The 18,129-nt window shown below is 41.1% G+C and overlaps 1 protein-coding gene across 1 annotated transcript in view; it reads right to left on the bottom strand.

The window, feature by feature from the left end:
* Window positions 1-7,047: 7,047 nt before the first annotated feature.
* The window catches only part of camk4 (calcium/calmodulin-dependent protein kinase IV), a gene marked incomplete at both ends in the record, with an annotated part of 138,327 nt that continues 127,245 nt past the window's right edge, over window positions 7,048-18,129 (bottom strand). Inside the window, 3 exons of the mRNA XM_084324956.1 lie at window positions 7,048-7,209; window positions 8,355-8,507; window positions 9,412-9,538. Coding sequence (XP_084181082.1) covers window positions 7,048-7,209; window positions 8,355-8,507; window positions 9,412-9,538 — 442 coding nt within the window. The remainder of the gene's footprint in view (window positions 7,210-8,354; window positions 8,508-9,411; window positions 9,539-18,129) is intronic.

Genomic DNA, 18,129 nt, shown 5'->3' with positions numbered 1-18,129 from the left:
CTGCCCATATGGAAAAGATGTATACAAATGTTGATATGGTCTATCAAAAACCTTGAGAAAAACATACTGTAGATGAAATGAGTTAGGTAATGATTTCTGAAATCAGAAAGTACATGGTTATTATAAAACTTTCTTAAGGCAGAACTCTGTTTCTTATCATCCTTGTCCGTACGGGTGGGGCTGCTCCAGGGACAAGGAATGTGGCACTTTGGTTTGTTGAACCATAAAATGCTGTAAAAGTTGTACATCTGGGTGACATCACAAATGTGAAGGTTCTCTACGATCTCTTGCTTTAGCAGAGCGCTACTAATAGTGACTGAACTGTCCCAGGCCACATCACTGGCATAACGTATGGGAATCCTTTCAAATGGATGGCTTTCCTTGCTAACTCTTTATGACTCAGATTTAACTTTATGACTCAGATTTTATCCTCTATTGCTGCCTAAACAGGGACAAATCACATGGTTTCTCCCTATTTAGAGATGTTCTGTTCCTGTGTGTCTCTGGGTCAAGAAATCATATGGTATGCAATAGGAACATCTCATAAGAATCCAATAGGAACTTATTGTTGGTACTATATTATACTGTATTTTGTAACAAATCCTTCAGGATTTTCGGGGTAGTGTCGAACAAGATAGAGGTCCTAATGGATTCTTTACATTATCCTAATGTCTATTAACACTTGACATCAGCTCTATGTCACATTCCCAGGGGTTAACTCAGAGACTGTAATATCTGTCATGTGATGTTGGTGGTATACAGGATATGATTAAAAGCATAACAAGGGTTAGGATGAAACATTCCAACATGCAGGACAACAATCCATGTCAAGTGTCCATGATAGTAGTAATAATAATAATAATGTTATACAGTTATAGTAATAATAATATTATCATTCAAAGTCTGTAATAATAGCATTTAAGATAACAATTATTCTGGTTCATAAGACATTGTCATCATCATCATCATTGTCATTCACATAATCAATAAGTCTTTAGAAAGCATGCAGAATCATGCTTTAATACAATATTGAGATTTTCATTGTAAGCGTAAAAAATGTCTCTACAGGCTGTGTGGTGTCTGTAAGGGGCGCGATACAATACATCAGCTTTTTAGAACTTTTATGACACATTGGAAATGGTTAACGTTGTCGCAAAAGGAGCGCTTGGCTGATTTTTAACCTGAATCCTATGGTTCTGTTGTGAAGAGGACATGTGATAATCTGAGATAAAAACAGCGATGTGGCCAGGCTTTCAAGATACAAAACACGTTGGTAAATTTTAGGTCAGATTGTCACAACCGGCAAAATGTCCCTTTAAAAGGGGAATGCCACCCATTTAAAGAATTTACATACGTTCTTTCTATGAAACCAGGACAGTATTCAGTCAGTATTTGTAAACATGCACCACTCAATTCTAACCAATTGATTCATGAAGTCACTTGGATGTAAAATAAAAGGCTGCTTCATAAACAATGACTGGGACACTGACTCTGTGGAGCCATAAAATGTTTATATGAGCTCTTACACCCAAATGAGGTTTAGCAGAACTCAACACTTAAGGGCTACAAAGGTCAGAGGCTGCATTCATTGTCTATGGAGTACAGTAGCCCCAGATTTTACATCGAGGTGACGTCACAAATTCAGCAGTGCATGTTCACTAATATTGAACTGCACTATTCTGAGACACAGGAATAACATGTGAACTCTTAAATAATAATAATAATAATAATAATAATAATAAATTCAATTTGTACCGCACTTTATATTTGTGAAAATCTCAAAGTGCTACAGGAGATAAAGATAAAAAGTTAAATGAATAAAACAATTAAAATGAATTAAACAACCAATGAAATGGAAGAACATACAAATTAAATTAAATTAAATAATAATAAAATGATAAAAAAAAAAGTGGGTGGCATTCCCCTTTAAGCAGGGATGGGTAAGGGAAACAAAGTTCATGTAGATCACAGTGAGCTATAGAGGGACAAAAGTAATTATTTGGCTAAATTACTTTATATTTATATTTTCCTCATAATGTTGTCATGTATCATGGAATCTTAGGAAAACCTGTTTGGGTAGGAAGCAGCCAAGAATAAAGGATGTTCCATTTAGAGGTTGGAGATAGAGAAAGTGTTGCAGAAGTCTACAACTCAACAGGCCTTTTTCACAGCAGACATTTGACATGTCAATGGTTCTTGTTTTACCTAAATGGAATGGAACCCTAATTCACGTTATTAATTACTGCGTTTACCCTGCGATGACGTGTCAAAATGGCCACCGTGAAAACAGCGTGCTCAAGTGCAGCAATTGCTGTAGTCCAGATGTTAAGTTCAATTTATATGCATTGTACTTTCTTTCTTTCTTTCTTTCTTTCTTTCTTTCTTTCTTTCTTTCTTTCTTTCTTTCTTTCTTTCTTTCTTTCTTTCTTTTCACTGTTTTCTTGACATTTGTTCTGAAAACGACCTCTGTGACGGTCCCATGAACAATGAATATCATGATAACATCACCCTCTGCTCCTGAAAGCGGACAGTATCCATGTAATTAAATCAGACTGTGAAATGTGTTCCCCTCCTGAGGAACACCAAGGAAAACCACTATTTACCTGCTCACCATTTCCAATGATGTGAATACATTGCAGACTGCTTCCAATTATGGAATACATAATACAGGCGAACGTGTACCTTTTTCTTTTTTTACTCCACAATAGGGATGCACCGATACAGATACTGGTATCTGATACCAGGTTAAAACAGGTTTTTGATATCAGAGAAGTTCCCCCAGTGCCAAAATACGATACCAAGAAACATGTGCAACATCAAAGCAAAGTGACTTGATTTGCTGCATTTTTAAGACATAGAAGCATGTTAGATCTCTCTAATAGAGACACAATTATTGAATCTCAATAATATTTGTCCAATGATACCAAACTGATGGTCTACGGCTGTACTATTCTGTAAAAGGATGGATCGGTACTCTGTATCAGCCGATACCGAAGGTTTAGGACTCAGAAATCCAGTATCCAAATATTTCAGAAGCGGTCAACTGTTATTTTGCACTGGGCTGTTGATAGCGATATATACTGTAACTCCACACCTGACTCTGTTGTATATGTCTCTTCTTCAATACAAAAACAGGCGCTCTCTCGTTTGTCGTAAATAACATATTCTGGTATACAAAGTGTGCCTTTATCATAAAACAACTCAAAAGAAAGAAACAACAACATTACTCAAATCAAGATATGAAAGTCTTAATAGAGGGAATGGAAACTCCATCTGACACGATACAGTTAGTAAGGCATTCTCATTGACAACATGATCCACTTTCTGAGCCTTAAAGGAGAATACCACTGAATTGAATAGGTCATATGTGTTACTCCCGAGGTCTACTCTTGTGAATGTGTAAAGTTTTCTCCCGTGGCCAGAAACCAAAGGACTAAGACTTGTTCACCTTCAGAAATATTGATGGGACTGCCTTTAGAGTTTAGACCATGGGAGTTACGTATGAATTCTCAAAATGAGTGGCATTGCCCTTTAAAGTGCCCCACCACGCAGTCATTACCTGTCCAGGCAGACCAGCGGTTCTCAACCTCTTTAATGTCACAGGAAACCAAACAACACAGACACTAAATTTCAAGGCACACACGCCTAATGTCGACTGCTAAGGAAAGGTCAGGTGAAGCCGTATGATCGAGGAGATGGCAAAGTGTCACAGATCTGCTGGGCAGCAAGAATGCATTAGTTTTGAGGAAAAGTATCATCAAAAGATTATTTTAATTAGAAGTTGTATTTTAGTTCATAATGTTTTAGCCATAATACTAATGATTTTCTCAAGGTACAATACATCGATGTACCTTGGCACTGGTTGAAAACCACTGTTAGGGACAGAAACACTATTAGGACAAATTTGCGATGCCCTGATTGTTGACAAGCGCTATGATCTGGGGTAAGATCTTTACTGTGGAAGGTAAAATTGAGTATGTTGCAGTCCTGGCTGTGTTTCAAACGGACGTGGTGGGATTACAAAAAATTGCGAGCTGCAGCAATATCCGCAGACTCCTGATTTTGCAAAAAACTAAATCCAAACATCTTGCAAATAATAAATTCCATCATGACCTGTACAATTAACTTAGGCTGCATTATTAAAATCTGACGGAATAAGCAAGATTGGCTGACGACGGGATGAAGAATAGCATCCGGGACAACGTGGATATGCATAGTGGATTATGAGGAACAAATTATGTTAAAATACCGCAGGGTCATAATTATTGGCAAAATTGCCCACCTCTACCGTCTGTGGATAATGACATTTAGCTGACCAAACATGAGCCTGGATCCCGGCCCCCTGGGATCCACGCTGCCACCAAAAGGAATTATTATAGGTGTTTTCACAGCTCAGGTTTGTGACTGTAAGTCACTGAGCGATGTTATCTGGGCCAAGGCTACAGCCTCAGCGGTCCAGATCCCCTGGTGAAGCCAGCAGGGCACGAGAGCTGGTGTCACAACTCACAGCCCACAGTCACTTCTATCGGAGACAAACTCACACTAAAACAGAGTTCACATCACTGGTATCACTTTTTAGTTATCACTCTACCGTTACCATGTCTTAACTAGCCTTTATCAATGGACCTATCTCAAACCCTGCCTTCTTTTCTTGATCCTCCAATCACAACTGTTTGTCAGAGGGAAGCAACAATTGTGTTTGGAGGATCAAGAAAAGAAGGCGGGTTTGAGATAGAGCCGTTTACCGTGTATCTAACCTGACACTCTCTCTCGAGTCTTGTTGCCATGCATTTAACGACAAGTCTAATACAGCCATGCTCATCTTTAAAGGTAGAATCTGTAATGCTGTCAAACAGCGACCTCTAGGCAAAAGACCCCCCTCTCTTGGTATCACTAAACTCCAACCCACACGTCAAACCAAAGCAAAAGAAAAAAAGCGCAATACCGATCAGGGGTCTTTTGCCTAGAGGTCGCTGTTTGACAACATTACAGATTCTACCTTTAAGACTTAATTTTGACCATGCATATAACTAGCCTTTACACAGGTTGACCCAACCTTAGACGTCACCACACTGCTTTCACCACGTGTTAAACTAGACTTCTAGCGCCTCTGTTGCTGTGTCGGCTCCGCTGGGACATACGGGTGTTACGCTGCATCTTCTCCGCGCCGCGACTCGTTTGTCTCTCATTTGAAAGCTCAGACATGGGCAAAGTATACATCATGCTTTAAGATATTTTAACAACTTAAGTTTAAATATAATGTAATGTAAATGTACTCAAGTTTCATTTGATTTATCTGATAAGACACTCACACAGCCTCTAAAGAGGACACATCACCGGCAATATAAGATATACAGTACTAGTGCTCCACAAGTATGGGACCAAGTATTTCTTCAAGTATTTAAAAAGCATTCAACCCAATATTTCACCCGGGACCTGCTATAACCAAGACTAGACAAACTTGACACCTCGTGGCCATGTCTTAACTACAGTACAGGTTATGTGTGGTCTATTTAACAAAACATGCATCATTCAACTATCATACCACAGATTATGGTTGGCGCGCTGTAGCAATGATGATTCCAAATCCTCAATAAATCAGCCACATGCAATAAAACTAGAGTCCCCAGAGTCAGCAGGCAAGCAAGAGCGGGATGGCTTGTTTCACCCACGCTGGGCTCCTCAGAGGAGCCTCCAAGTCCAGCGTGGCGTCCTCATGCCGTCTGGGTGGTAATGCACTGAAGATAATAGGAAAGCAATAGGAAACAAGAAGCAGTAAGAAAATCCTTTAGGGATCCAGTCGTCCATCTGCGTTTTGGAACTGATCCTATAGTATTATCTTATAAAATGGTCCAAAAGGATTTATTTTTTTAATTTTCAGGCGAAGGTCCATTTGGATCCTTTTGGATTCTAGGGGGGGGGGGGGGGGAAGGGCCCTAAATGGGTTAAGAGCATGCTCTACCTCCAACGCTAAGATAATATTGTCAAGAGTAGTAATGACGGTAATGCCTTGAAGGTCATGCCTTTTGAGGTAATGTCCTCATACATTTAAAAGTAATATGTGCCTTCAAATGTAATCTTGACGTTTTAGATAATGTCCTCATCACCTCAGCTTAACGTCTCCAGTGTGGTAGCAATACCTCAGAGGTCATAATATCCTCAGTGTAGTAGCAATACCTCAGAGGTAATATATCCTCAGTGTGGTTAGCAATACCTCAGAGGTAATTATATCCTCAGTGTAGTACAGTAGCAATACATCAGAGGTAATACATCGTCATTCTGTGTTAAGTGAGGTATTGCTCCGAAACTAAAGCCTTGGATATAACACTCCCATGGTATTAATACATTAATGAGATGGTGCTTCCAGGGTAAAGTTTAGGTTTAGGATAATGCAGTTCTTCCTAAAATTCATGCTAATATTGTCTTGTTATTATCCCTTGCGTTTGCTTTTGGTCTTGTACTTTAATCCTCGCTTAATCCATGGTTTTAGCTGCGACTTCCTTGCTATTCATTGTAACCTTTTTGTCCTTTTTAATTCTTAGCATCATATTGTTGTCCCTGGACCGTCCTCTTTCCTAAGCTGTTTGCAAATAAGACACTAACCTGCTCTTATTGTTAAGTCACTCTGGAGTGCCAGCTGAGCTTGTAATGGTAATTATTTGAAATGGTGAAGCCTTCAGGATAGTAATCATGCCTTCAAGGTTTTGTCCTCATGCCATCAAGTGGATGCATTGTTCCTGTAGGTTATGCTGTTGTGTGTGTTTTTTTTAAGAGAGTGCATTCAGGGTAAAGCTTTGAGCATACTGCTCCAGGTAATATTTATAAGGCAACGTTTCTTAAACTGGTGGCTTGTGACCCAGAATAGATTGCAGGTCTGTCTCTGATGGATTCTCCACATGACACGAGTTATTAGTATGTTTTAGTTGAGCCTGGGTACACGTCTCATTCGGGTCATGGGCTGAAGAGTTTAAGAACCTCTTGCTTTGAAGGTAATGCTACCAACCAGGGTAGTGACAAATATTGGAAGGAAATACTCTGAAGTTCCAGTTAGGAGCTGTCCTGACTCGGCGGTTCCTTGTTGAGTTTCTGCCCTTCTGCTGCCGCCTTCTGGCCGGTGGAATGGTTGCAGGTGTCCTTGCTGTGGTCAGCGTTGCTGTGACTACTAGCGTTGCCCAACCGTGTTGAGGCGACCACGGCTTTCACTGCAGCCTGGACAATGACAAAAAAACACATGGGAATTAGGATACTGCTATGATCAATCAGCCAATGCAGGGGACAGAACTAGAGTATAGTTGACCAATCAATAAACTACACAGAACAGAATTAGAACTCAACTCTCTCCAATCGTACAAAACACAAGAAAGAATTTACGACTCCACAATCAAAACTAACCAATCACGTAACCACAGGTCAGAATTAGAATACGCTCTATCCAATGAGACAAGGCGACAGATGGCTGTGTGCTGCTTCACTTTGAGGGGGAGGGGATTCCTGCAGCCAGAGGCACTGAGAGACAACTGAGAGACCCAGTTCAAAAGGTAGGCGATACTGCCACCTGTCGAGATTCGATCGCCATTGCAATTATAACGTAGGCAGCGGTGCCAGGGAGACACAGGCAGGTCCGCGCGAGTGTTTAGAATGGGAAAATCTAAAAAAATAAAAAAGGATCTAAAAACGAGATATCTCGTTTTCTGGCACTCAACGCTTGGATTTGAAACACGAGAAATCTGAGTTAATGTAAAACATTTTATAATAATAATAATAAAAAATTAAACGTAACCTATTTATCTCAATTACAAGCAATCTAGACAACATGCATGGTTAATATTTGCCATTTACCTCTACTAGATCACATTTATCAATAAAAGTGCTATTTGTTTTTTGTGATAAAATGTGATCCATTATAATCAAAGAATCCATTATAATCAGGCGAGTCCCAGGCTGAAAAAAGATTCATTGTATCATTTCTCTTTTAGTAAACATTGAAAATGGGACACAGAACCAAACACCACAGAAGGATTAAAGGAATACTTTGACATTTTGAATTTGATTTAGTTATTTTTCTTTACCCAACACAAACATTTATTCTTCATTTTCAATTCCCTAAAATGCCATCTTGGTATTCCTTGTTTCAATGAAGAGGCCTTGCAGCTAGCTGTGCCCCATTCAGTGAGGAACGTTACAAATGCTCACATGCCATTTTATAGAAACTGAGGGACAGATTCAACATTTTCCTTCAATATGGCAAGTGTCTGATAAAGAAAAGAAATACATAATATATATAATATATCAACTGTCCATGCAGATAATCTAAGTTTTATTGAATTTAATAACCGTATCGAATGTTTCCTCACCTTGAGCTTCCTGCGAGCGTTGAATTCTAACAGTTTCTTCTGGGCTGTGTCCATGTGGGCGGAGCTAGCAGCCTTCCCGGCCACCCAGGGGTGCTGCAGGGCCTGCAGGGTGGTGAGCCTCTGCTTGGGCTCCTGGACAATCAGCTTCTTCACCTGGAATATCACAGAACGCAGGGGTTTACCCATTAATTCACTGAATACATAGAATACAAAAAATTATCATTTAAAAATTATTGAGTCGATGATTCGAAACATCTTTGGTGGTGGTTAAATGTTCGTTTAAACTTAAGTGTCTATTCTGATAACCAATACAAAAAAGAGGAGTAATTTAATTCTGAAGCACTATAAGAATCTCTAAAAGAAGGCATGTTTTAGCTTGATTTCAGTGTGCGTTCATGGGGAAACAACTTTTTTGGGATGAAAATGTATCGTATGTATGGTTCAAATAATTGATTACTTAAATAATTGTTTGTAGCAGCTCTAATAGAAAGCATTCATATCAACAATGAATATCATTGTACAGTAGGCCGGGGTCATTAATATCATAACATATCTGTTAATGACAGGGTTGGTTCCCACTCTTATTTTCCCATTAAAATCCCAAACCATTCCATGACATTTCCATGGAACATTACTACCATATTTCCGTGGTATAATGAATGACAATTATATTGTAAATTTGTTATGACAATTACTATGGCTAAAGGTTGACCTATTTTCACAACTGTAATTTATATTTTCAAATGTACATAAATAATAAAATGTCAAATTTCATAACTTTGCCATTTCCATGACAATGGGAACCCTGTAATGACACAACAACAACAACATTTTCTGTCTCTACTTTTATTTTGCATTCACTTCATTTCACTCTTATGTAAAGTGTCTTCCATTGCCTATTGCTGTGTGAAATGTGCTCTATATACAGTTTAATTAATTGATTGGTTGATTTATTGATTTATTGATTGATTGATTGATTGATTGATTGATTGATAATATATCACAACAGACCTGCAGGATGTTACTTAGGGTTTTGGACTATTGCTATTCTACACACCAGGTCCTTGGCGTTGAAGGACACGTTGTCCCACCATGGAGACACAAACTCATACTGGCAGCTGAGGATCCTCTTGAACATGAACTGGTCTCCTCTGTCATCGAAGAAAGGCTCAAAGCCACACAACCTGGTGGAGAGAGAGAGAGAGAGAGAGAGAGAGAGAGAGAGAGAGAGAGAGAGAGCGAGAGAGAGAGAGAGAGAGAGAGAGAGAGAGAGAGAGAGAGAATTGATAGAAGGTAAGGGAAGATATTAGATAATAGGGGTGTAAAGGTATACGTATCCGTACCCAGGGCCGCCTCAGGGGGTGTGCGAGCAGTGCGGTCGCACAGGGCCTCGCGGGAAGGGGGCCTCGCAAAAAAAAAAAAAAAAAAATTTCATCACAGACCTAAAATCTAGTTTTGCTTATATGCTTATATATTTCACATTAGACACGTTTGTAGAATGTGTCTGACTTGTTCCTGGGTCTGCAGTCCTGCAGACATACTCACTATTGGAGCTCAGCCTCTGGGGTTCTGCAGCAGACATACTATTGGTTTCAACGAAGGGAGTGGTTTTACTTACATCATGTGTAGTACGCCGGCGTGAGTCAGCTGCGTTTGACTATTTCGCGCGTGCAGCTTTTGACTATTATGCTTAGTTATGCCAGCCAAGACGAAGAAAGAGGTCGGTCATTATCAGTCGGTCGGTCACCAAGGAACGTTGACGAAAGGCCTCTCGCTAGCGGGACAAATGGCCGGAGCCTTGTCATGGTATAGCCATGATGATGTCGGCTAGTAGCTAGCTTAGCTAAAGGCTAACTAGCGTTAGCTAACCTATTCAGAGGAGCGAGGCGAGGCGAGTGGATGTCTTTTCAAAAGAAGGAGAAGAGAACTTGTGAGCAGATAAATCTGTTAGGCAGCAATACGCCGAAAGGTGTCCAGTCTGCCGGAAAGTACTCGAAGAAGAAGAAGAAGAAATTACACCGTGGGCCAAGAAAGTCTCCTTCCAACTTTACCATTGGCGCCGCGTTGATACTGCGTTATGGTGAGTCAACCTATGATTATATTCCCGCCGTGGACCTGACCTATCTCTCTTTCTCTCTCTCTGGAGCCAAACTGGTCGACTAGCTAATATAGTACTACTAGTAGCTAACGGTGTGTGCCTGGTGAGAGCACCTGGCTGTATGTAGCCGCATAGCTTGCAGAACGCAGAAGCAAGCTATGCGGCTACATACAGCCAGGTGCCTGATTGAGCTAACTGTTAGCCAGTTAGCTGTTTAGCGTCAGCTGGGAACGTTCGTTTGATGCTATCAGTTAGCCTTGAGAATAGCAGGCCCTGGCACTCTGACTACGACATCATCTTTGACAGAAGATGTAGTCGGGCCTGCACCATGACAAGGCTCTGGCCATAGCTTATTTGTCCCGACAGCGAGAGGCCTTTCGTCAACGTGGAGACCTGTCTTGCGGCCTTTCGCCCTGCGTTCCTTTTGTGCAGGTAAGATTAATGAAAATGTCATGACATTACCCCACTCTTCCTTCCTTCCCCTCCCGAATGTTTTGTTAATAACGATGTTTTTTTCCAGGCAAAACATATGCTACTTCACAACATTTGGAGATACGACATGTGCTGTGTGTGAATGGTCGTTTGTGTAGCTTGGGTAGCGTTGGGCCGTTGGCCAAAGCTGTGTGTGGCCTGGTGTCACAGTACCTGGCTAGCCTATTTAGCTGATGTCGGCCATTGGCTCCTTGCTGCTTTGGTTTCTCTGGTATAGACCCTCTTTTTGTTGGATTTAAGTGTTGATCTTTGTCCTTTTGGATCTCTCATACATGCTCTAGTCTCTCTCTAACACACACACACATGACAAACACACATGTTCTCTCTCTCTCTCTCTCTCTTTCTAACACACACAGTCTGCCTATGGCGGCCTTTCTCGATGGCTAGGCTGTGCTCAAGGATCTTCAGTCACAGTGCTCAGGTATTCTGCCACTGTGTACTCTCTGTTTAGGGCCAAATAGCATTTCAATTTCTTTCCAATGTGTGTCTCTCTCTCTCTCTCTCTCTCTTGGATTTAAGTGTTGATCTTTGTCCTTTTGAATCTCTCATACATGCTCTAGTCCAGGGGTGGCCAACCCGCGGCTCGCGAGCCGCATGCGGCTCTTTGCCCGTCAATGTGCGGCTCTTCCATCCATACATTTTTTTTCTTTTTCTTTTTAATTTTTTTAATTTTTTTTTTTTTTTTTTACTTTTTTTTTTTTTATGTCACTCATTCCATAAGGACGTAGAATAAACATTTACAATTTTTTTTTAAATGGTCCATTTGCATGTTCTTGGTATCTGAATCTAGGGACATATATGGATCAGTGTCAGAAATAGTGTGTCTGTTACTAGGCTTGAGTAAATTGTAATGAACCAAAGGAGAATATCAATTCTATTTAAAAAAAAATAATATCTTTGACTGTAAATAACACCATGCTAAAATTGACCAGACCTGAAAAATCTAAGCAAATGAATAAAGGGAAGATGATTAAACAGAAGGTTTTGTAGATACAGTACTGAATTCTGCCATCTTTTTTATAATGTAAATTTCTCCACCATTCTTCATCATATTGCAACACCGTTTTTTGCAAGACGTTCACAGAAAGGTAGAGAAACTAACTGCGTTCTGTTTTATGGCAATAACGTTCAGGTTTGTGGGAGATAATCCCAAAAAATAAGAGAAATTAAAAAGTAAATCCAGAAGTCAGATGATTGACAGGGGCTGGTGTGAGCTGGGTAGGGTAGTTTTTCGAAATTTGAAAGCCCTGAGTCTCTTCCTTCAAAAGACTACACTCACTTTTGGCTGTGCCACTTCCTCCTGTCAATATGCGCCGGTTTCCGACTCAATGCCCTGAGATTTCTATAATCTTATATTTCACTAATAACAGTTAAAATAATTGGTAAACAAACATAATGCTGAAAATATACACTTTTACTGTATATCTCAGGCTTTAGAGGTTAACCCTGTGAGGCCCAAATTAAAAAGAAATTAGCAACTTCAGAGGCCAGAGGGTGGGACATATAAACACATTTACTATCAAATAGCATTGTGAGGCTGAACAACAGGACCAATTGACTATACATGTGCTTAAAGGGGAACTATCTTATAAATGGCTTTTTTCAGTGTTTACCATTGTTTCTTAGCTATGTGGACTTATATTAATAGGATATATGTCTCTAATTCTCATATTGGTGAATTCTTCCAATTCTCCTCTCACAATATTCACCCTCACTGAACTGAGTCATCTGAAAATGTGCATATCTGTGATGTCAGAGATTTCTCAGCTGCATAATAATGTGGCAGTTGATGTGGCAGTTGGCACCAGGCCACACAGTGGTTGGAGCCCAGCCTCAAAACGGCTTGAGGTAGAAAAATGCGGTTTTTAGTACTTGATTAGAAATACAAAACAATGCATTTAAAAAAAAAAAAACCTAGGTGTTCCATAGACTCACAGGAATTGTGTAAAAGTGCCCAAATAGTGAAAGAAATAGTAAAATAGTTCCCCTTTAACATTTTTTAAATAAACATTATTTTTTAAATGGCTAAAAGTGATTTTGTAATTTTGCAACCGTGGGTCTCACAGGGTACTTTTAACCCTGTGAGGCCCAAATAAAAAAGACATTAGCAACTTCAGAGGCCAGAGGGTGAGACCTATAAACACATGAAGGGTGCCGTGACTGAAAAAAAAGGTTGAGAAACGCTGGTATATGGTGTGGCTCTTTGTGGTACCACAGTAATTTTTTTGTGGCTCTTAGTCTCTGACTGGTTGGCCACCCCTGCTCTAGTCTCTCTCTAACACACACACACATGACAAACACACATGTTCTCTCTCTCTCTCTCTCTCTCTCTTTCTAACACACACAGTCTGCCTATGGCGGCCTTTCTCGATGGCTAGGCTGTGCTCAAGGATCTTCAGTCACAGTGCTCAGGTATTCTGCCACTGTGTACTCTCTGTTTAGGGCCAAATAGCATTTCAATTTCTTTCCAATGTGTCTCTCTCTCTCTCTCTCTGTACACTGTATATTGACTGTAGAACGGGAGCTCTCTCTCGCTCTCTCTTTTGCTATATGTTGACTGTATCATGCCCCGCCTCGGGCAGCGCTATTATTTAAGAATATGTTGACTGTATAAAAAAAAAAAAATATATATATATATATATATATATATATATTTTTTTTTTTAACCTTTTTGGGGGGGGGGGGGGGGGGGGGGGGGGCTCGCGTTAAATCTCGCACAGGGCCGCGCATTTCTCCCAGGCGGCCCTGTCCGTACCGAACCGTTTCAGTGTGTACCGTACCGTACCGAACGGCTGTGTACTGAACGAATACAACGGTATGTTAACCACTAACGACTGCCCACCCGGGGCTGTTTCTTTCACAATCTAATATAATTATTATTATTGTTATTTTTGTTACAAGTCGATTATTAATTTCAATATAGAATATTCATTGACAGCCGTACAAGTACAATTAGTTACTGCACACTACATCACTCCTGAGTGGAACATGGAAAGCCAAACTTTCCCCCACTGTACCGAAAACCCACCAGAATATCAGACAGGGCAGAATCAGAGTCAGAGTTTGGCAGAACAAGAGAAACCCCTCCCATCAGCGATGCGAAGTAACTCAGTGGAATTGTCCATCAGCCGCTCTGGTCACTCTGGCACGACACAGAGTGTGTCCCAAACCTGACATGTACTGTATACGGTAATGTAACGGATATGTGCCGCGATAGTGTGACTACGACACATAGAAGTGTGTAAAACTCACTCCCCAGAGGCATATAAACCGAGGGCTTAGGGGGGAATTCCCTTCTTGGCGCAACGGTTTGTTATGTCGGCCCCGGTGCAGACGCTCGGGGTTCGACTCCCACTCGAGGCACGGTCGAATTTCGTGGCAGGTGCTAGGTGGCACCTGCTACAGTGGTGCCGTTGACCCGGATGCCTTGGGTGGTGTGAGTTTAGGGGGGGTGAATGTAACGGATATGTGCCGCGATAGTGTGACTACGGCACATAGAAGTGTGTAAAACTCACTCCCCAGAGGCATATAAACTGAGCGCTTAGGGGGGAATTCCCTTCTTGGCGCAACGGTTTGTTATGTCGGCCCCGGTGCAGACGCTCGGGGTTCGACTCCCACTCGAGGCACGGTCGAATTTCGTGGCAGGTGCTAGGTGGCACGAAAGTGGCCATTTTAGTTTTTGAGGACTGCATACTTTTTTTGCAAACCAAAATACTATACTTTATACTTATAGCACATGCATGAGCCTGGTCTCTTTTGAAAGATAACATTCTGAAGTCTATGATACAATAAAGAGAGATCATTTTAGTGCTAGTGAAATAGAGTAACATAGGTCTGAACTTGAGTTGTAGAAAAACTTGTTACTCAAGTTTTTCTGTAGTAGTTAGTATTCCAGAAGTAGTATTTCCCCAGAAATTCGTATAGCTTAAAAAACTCCCGAGATCCATAGCCTGATAGCCTTATGTAGTACATGTCCAAATTTCATAAAGATCCGTTCAGAAATGAGTGATTAGGAGTGATTTTGGTAAACTGTGTACAAAAGAAAAGCTCAGTTTTCTCATAGACTTCAATTCATTCTGCGGTTTTTCTCTTCCTGTTTTAGCTCGTTAGTTTTTCACCTAGATCCCTGATTCATACATCCTCAGTTGGGGTATCATTGGAAAGCCACCCTCATTGGCTACAACCCTCCACAATCACTTTCGAGATCGCCAAATGATTGACGGAACTAGAGCCCCAAGAGTCGGGAGTGGTATTTTGCGCAATACTGTGTCCTTTGCACAAGCCTCAAATATCGGCATCTAACTCGAGAACCGCTGAACGGATTTTGTCACCTGAAAGGGTTATCGACAGGCAACAAATGGGGCTTCAATTCGATATATATATTGTATTACAAAATATGCACACCCGAGCCACTAGTGTCGCCTTAACTTGCAGGTTAAGATGTCCTGGCAACATATTCTGGCTAAATATGCCTTGTTTTATAAATGTGTATTGATAACATAGTGCTGTAATACAATTTTCTAATAAATATGCATGATCAAGTTCAACAACATGTGCTTTTATTTTGATATTCCTTAATTCCACATTGAAATTACGCAATATATTAAGTGTGGGGTCCCCACAAAAATTCCTAAATTAAAAGGGGTCGCGGTATGAAAAGGTTTGAGAACCCCTGATCTAGGTGTTTGTGTGTGTGTGTGTGTGTGTGTGTGTGTGTGTGTGCGTGTGTGTGTGTGTGTATGAGAGAGAGAGAGAGAGAGAGAGAGAGAGAGAGAGAGAGAGAGAGAGAGAGAGAGAGAGAGAGAGAGAGAGAGAGAGAGAGAGAGAGAGAGAGAGAGAGAGAGAGAGAGAAGAGAGGAAAAACAGAGAGAGTGAGGGTTTTTCAGCTCTAACTAATCTTGGAGTTGTTGAAAAGAATTTCCATCTCCCAAAATATATTAGAAAAAAACACCCCAGGCCGGCTTTAAATTGTTATTACTACACGTGGTAAATACACAAGATACAACATGTAAATAAGACCGTTTTCGACTTTTTGGAAAGTGTATTTCCTCACTTTTGACTCCCCCACTTCCAGTCATTGTCACGTCCTCCACTCCTGCCTAGCCCTCTGTCACCCTCACTCTCTCTCTCTGATTGCAGGAGTCAGGTATGCAATCAGCTGTTACTCATCATCTCTTAATCAGCCCTGCCATAAGAACCTGGGCCCTCGTTTATCAATGCTGCCTACGCACAGATATGTGCGGAAACCGTGCATACGATCATTTCTAAGCAAAGTGTGGGATTTATCATTATGAACGTGTGCTTGAGATTGTGCGTACATCTACGCACAGCTCCGACCGTGCGTACATGGCACCAAGCGGTAGAATAGGAAAACTGCAACAGACGGAACAAGCATTAGAGTTTCATGCATTAGAGTTTCAACACCGACGTGTTCGGTATGACTCATGAGTAATTATAGTTAATTGTAAAATAGAGACATGAGTGTAATTATTGTCAAACCCTATAAATAGCATTTGGAATAGGTATTTCCGAATGAATGCAGCATGGTTTATCTTGCGTTATCGGAAGACTTGTCACAGGGTGTGCTCCGCGGTGAGCGTGTTTTCAGAGATGGGGCAGTCTATTTGCAGAGAGAACATATTAAAGTAGAGTCCGCTACCCGAGACACGTTCTCCTTGATTTGTACCGCAATTTGGGACCCAAATTGGAGCATGGAACAAAATGCACGAATTCCATCCCCGTGCACATTCAAGTCCTCTCCACCCTGGGATTTTTGGCCACCAGCATAGTCCAGCGTGAGATTGGAGATGGATCGAGCAATAGACTGTAAGCATGTAGCTCCATCAATAAATCTGTCAAAACTCCATCAATAAACAAATTTGGTTATGTGAATAGAAAGGGATTCCACTCAGTCAATGTACAGATAATCTGCAATGCGCATTTGGCTGATAAATGGCATTGCCGGTGGCCGGGAGGAACGCACAACTCATTCAGGCCTAATTGTATTTAATTCAATTGTAATGTTATTACTGGGGTATCTGGAATTAACATATCACTTAAATGCAGGTGATCGGGGTTATCCACTGAAGCCATAGTTAATGACTCTGACCAACCCAACGACCCAACAGGAGCGCAATTATAACGGGCTCCCGGCGCACCGAAGATAGTCTGGATTGGACCATAGACATATATAAAGCCTTTATGTCTATGGTCTGGACGTCCCCTCCTCCTGGGTGTCCATAGGAATGGGCAACTCAGCAGAGTTGTCTGTGAAATTGACAACTTCATTGGATTTATTTATTCTCAAATTCTCAAATCATACGATTAAATATTGTTTAGAATAAAAAGCTAAATACTATTATTTTGTATCATGTTTCCAAATAAGATTGTTGCTTCAATTTGTTCATTAGATGACCTCCGTGATCAATCTCACTCTCAGTGAAGGTTCTCATTTTAGTTCGTTTAGCCATTATTCCACATTCCACAAACAGGCATGTACCCATATATGGTTAATTAGGGGCGGTTCTGTATGCAAATACTTAAAATCGTGCACGAGCATAGACGGTAAGAACAATTGGTATTTATCAACATGGAGTACTTGCATGTGTGCGTACGACCTGTGTACGCACGTTTGATAAATCCCAATTTGTATGTGCGTAGAGACATTCTAAATTCCGTGCGTAGGAGCGAAAATAGGACACTTTCCACGCATTATTGATAAATGAGGGCCCTGGTCCTGACTCCAGATCTGTCTCAATCACACAGTTAGCACGCTCCAGCCTTTGTCCCTAATTATTTCCGTGGCTCGTCCGTCAGCATTCGTATTATTATTCCTGCTGCTGTCAGCACACTATTGTTCTTGTTTCTTGTCAGCATTCCACGGCCTAATTCTTGTTTTCTCCTGTGCCTACAGAAGATCCTGTCGTACTGCTGCCTTCAACTCTGGACCCCAGCCTGCTCTACCTCCTCTCTCACTCTGGACTCTGCTCTACCTCCTCTCTCACTCTGGACTCTGTTCAGTCTGCTCTACCTCCTCTCTCACCCTGGACTCTGTTCACTCTGCTCTACCTCCTCTCTCACCCTGGACTCTGTTCAGTCTGCTCTACCTCCTCTCTCACCCTGGACTCTGTTCAGTCTGCTCTACCTCCTCTCTCACCCTGGACTCTGTTCAGTCTGCTCTACCTC

Source organism: Notolepis coatsorum (genome assembly GCF_963971535.1).
Source record: "Notolepis coatsorum genome assembly, chromosome: 11".
Taxonomy (NCBI): Eukaryota; Metazoa; Chordata; class Actinopteri; order Aulopiformes; family Paralepididae; genus Notolepis; species Notolepis coatsorum.
The sequence above is the reverse complement of the archived record's forward strand: the minus strand, read 5'-3'. Positions and strand labels throughout refer to the sequence as shown.